This window comes from Gastrolobium bilobum, unplaced genomic scaffold (assembly GCF_033153095.1).
Source record: "Gastrolobium bilobum isolate Gb01-03AN ecotype WA unplaced genomic scaffold, APGP_CSIRO_Gbil_v1 utg18566, whole genome shotgun sequence".
Taxonomy (NCBI): domain Eukaryota; kingdom Viridiplantae; phylum Streptophyta; class Magnoliopsida; order Fabales; family Fabaceae; genus Gastrolobium; species Gastrolobium bilobum.
In genome coordinates this window covers 315,855-319,115 of record NW_026899779.1, presented here as the reverse complement: position 1 = coordinate 319,115, position 3,261 = coordinate 315,855, and the positions used below count along the sequence as shown (strand labels likewise).

The following is a 3,261-nucleotide window of genomic DNA, read 5'->3' as shown; positions in this document are numbered from 1 at the left end:
CGTGAAAAGGAAGAGAGGATCTCATAATTTTGTGAAACAAAATATCACGGCTAAGGCTTTAACAAGAGTGGATATTTTAGTTATAAAAATATTAAAGCATGATTATTTATATCCTATAAATTATGTAAGATTTTTTCACCGGGTGAAAATCCAAGAATACCTTACAAGATTTTTCCACCAGGTGAAAATCCAAAAATACCAAACACTTGGTAGTATTATTTCATGAGATTTTTATTCACAATTTTAATTTCCAAGCATGATATTTTTCCAGAAACTTTTTAAGAAAATTTGTATGAAACATAAATAACTAGGATTCCCATTTGAAAATTTAAAATTTATCCTGCTACTAAACGGGCCCTAAATAAGTGTCAAGATTCAAGAAACATGCGTCATAAAAGGTGTAAACACATTGAAACACCAAAAAGGAGTTCGAGCCCATGCTTTAAATTAGGGAGGTAAATGATAAAGAAATTTTAAGTAGGAAGATAAATGATTAAAAATTTCAGAGAAGAGATTAAATGATTTTGAGAAAACTTGTAATAATTTTTTTGAAGTTTTCCCTTAAATTAAAGACAAAAAAAGCACGTTCTTTGGCTTCCACTCAAACCGTTTTGAAAAGTAAATTTTTGGATACTCTTAGGGCTCATTTGGTGGACATGATAGGATAAAAGTAAGATATTACGGGCTGATAAGGGTAGGATATGATATGAGGCTGATAAGCCTATATTATGTCCTATGTTTGATGAGCACCTGATAAGATTATGTAGAAGGAGAAAAGAGAAAGAAAAAATAAAATAAAATATAATAAATACAAATATATTGGGTAGTATGAGAATACATTAGGTAGCGTGGAGATATATTGGGTATCCAATATTAGTATCCTATCGTATTGAATCTTAACCCAACTCCCCCCATAGGATAAAAAATCAAGTATTGAATAAGATAAAATGAGACAATAAGATAAGCTAATCATATCCTAGTGACCCACCAAACAAGAGATAAAAATAAAATATGATAAGTTATCATATCTTATATTCTTTATCAGGTGCTCCAAACATGCCCTTATAGTCCATACTAAGATTAAAAATAAGCAAACTCACTTGGCATTAAAATATAGAAATGAATAGAATCAAAAAATAACATTAATCATAGTTTAGTAAATTTAGTAGATATAAAACTATGCCCACTTTTAGAAAAATATTGAAAATTAACCCCATATTGAGATTCAAAATTAGGTAAAAAAACAACCCAATATGATTTTGCCAAACATCATTTTTGCATACTAAAACTCAGTTTGCAATCGCTAGTTTGGGCGTGCAAACTAAAATCCAAACATGCTAAGAATTGTTAACAATTTTGCACACCAATCCTTTTAGTAGTTGAAGCTAACCATTTCTTTAAAAGTCGCAAACTATCGAACATGGATGTTCATAATACAATCGCACAGTTCAAAGTTCTTTTTCTTTTCCCAATATACAATCGCAGCGTGAAATTAATCACATCATCCCAGTATTAAAAATAGTTCTTCAATTTGATTGATAATCAGATAACCATGCACAAGGTACAGCAACAATTCCAGTACACGTTTATGTTGCAGTTTTCTTCAGCGCGCCTCGTACTGGACAACTGCATAAAAAACAGAAAAAGAGTTTGAGCATTGTATATAAATTGCATGATGTACAGAGTGCATCAGAAATGAAACCACTACTTTAAGCAGAAGATTGAAAGTCACAGTTCAACAGGGCGCTCTCAAAAGAATCCAGTAAATAATTAATTTTCAGTGACCTAGGCACAAAAAAGATAAGTCACATTCAACATGCATACCATATGTGCCAGAATCATCCATTAAACTTCATATTTCCTTTGCTAACATAACTAGTAACTAGAACCAGGGGCTCCGCTTTCAATTCACACTCTTCGCTAACCAAATTGCTAACACTTACCAAGATGAAACAGAAAAGGGGAATGGAATCCCAATGGAAGCGATAATTCACTCTCTCATTCTAAAATAAACTACGTAACAAAGGGTATTACACACAAAGACTCACGTATAAACTACATAAACTCAACTATATCACTCACAAATAAATTAATAAATTTGGGTATATTCTATTCTTAGTGCAGTGATATTAACATATGCAGATTGATGGTAACAAGTTCAAGTATCAATATAGAACAAAAGTGGATTTGTTGCTCAATCCTTCCCCGTGAGTCACAAAACTAAGAAACAGAGAAATTCAACAACAGGGCATTCAATTCAATTGTAATATGAAGCTTACTGCGGCGAGTGCGCTTCTTGTAAAGGATTCGGTAACCGCACTCACGGCACTGTATAACGTCACCTGGCTTCAGGGTATTCTCCATCCCACAATCTGCAGAAACACACACAAAATCGCACTTCACTCTCAAAACCCTAAAAACAACAGACACAGTACACACTCGAAGAGAAAGGAATAAAATGCAAATGAATTTTCCCGGCAACATATGAACTTCAGAAAATCGTTTTGCGAAATTCAAATGCGCACAAATGCGACTCAAAGCTACGTATTTCAAAAGCTTAGACTAATTGTCTTTCCATGCGTTTTCTTCCACAATAATTTTCGCAGGAAACAAACAGAAAATCGGATGAGATTAGAGAAAAAAACCTCCGCAGATGTAGCTAACTGGCTCAGGCTGAGGATCCATGGCTGGTTTCGGCGATTCTAGCGTTCTAGGTTTTGTAGCTGCACACTAAAGAATCTCTAAAACAAAGCAAAGCTCTCACATTTGTATGTAGTTCTTGGGCCTCAAAATCGATCTTCTCGGGCCCCGCCCAGGCCCAATTTATATCTTGCAATTATCTTTTTCTTTCAACACAACAAAAGACTGAATTAAACAATTAAGACTAAGAGCCTGTTTGGATCCTTTTATTTTTAAGTTAGAAGCTACTTATAAGTTAAAGCTAAAAAAAGAGCTTAAAAAAAGAAGCTCAAAGCTGTTTGGAAATTACATAAAATTTTAGCTTAAAAATTAGTTAAAAGCACATATTTCAAGAAAATTATTTCTCTATCTATCTTTATCACTCTTCATTTTAAAAAAAAGCACACAATTCAAGAAAAACAGATAAGAGCTTAAAAAAAAGCTCCTCCTAGGAGCTTTTAATTTTCAGCTTTTTTCTTCATTATAAAAAAAGAGCTTTTTGTTATAAGAGCTTTTTTCAAAACCTGTTTGGCCTAACTTATACTTATAAGTAGCTTCTAGCTTAAAAATAAGAGGATCCAA

The 3,261-nt window shown here is 32.8% G+C and overlaps 1 protein-coding gene across 1 annotated transcript; it reads right to left on the bottom strand.

Moving 5' to 3' along the window:
* Window positions 1–1,358: 1,358 nt before the first annotated feature.
* On the bottom strand, window positions 1,359–2,779 carry LOC133293468 (DNA-directed RNA polymerases II, IV and V subunit 12). Its single transcript, XM_061492051.1, has 3 exons — window positions 2,646–2,779; window positions 2,280–2,372; window positions 1,359–1,626 (listed from the first exon to the last, which is right to left on the bottom strand). Exons 1-3 carry the CDS (start codon window positions 2,683–2,685, stop codon window positions 1,604–1,606), a joined length of 156 nt encoding a protein of 51 aa, XP_061348035.1. The 5' UTR covers window positions 2,686–2,779; the 3' UTR covers window positions 1,359–1,603.
* Between the last annotated feature and the right edge of the window lie 482 nt (window positions 2,780–3,261).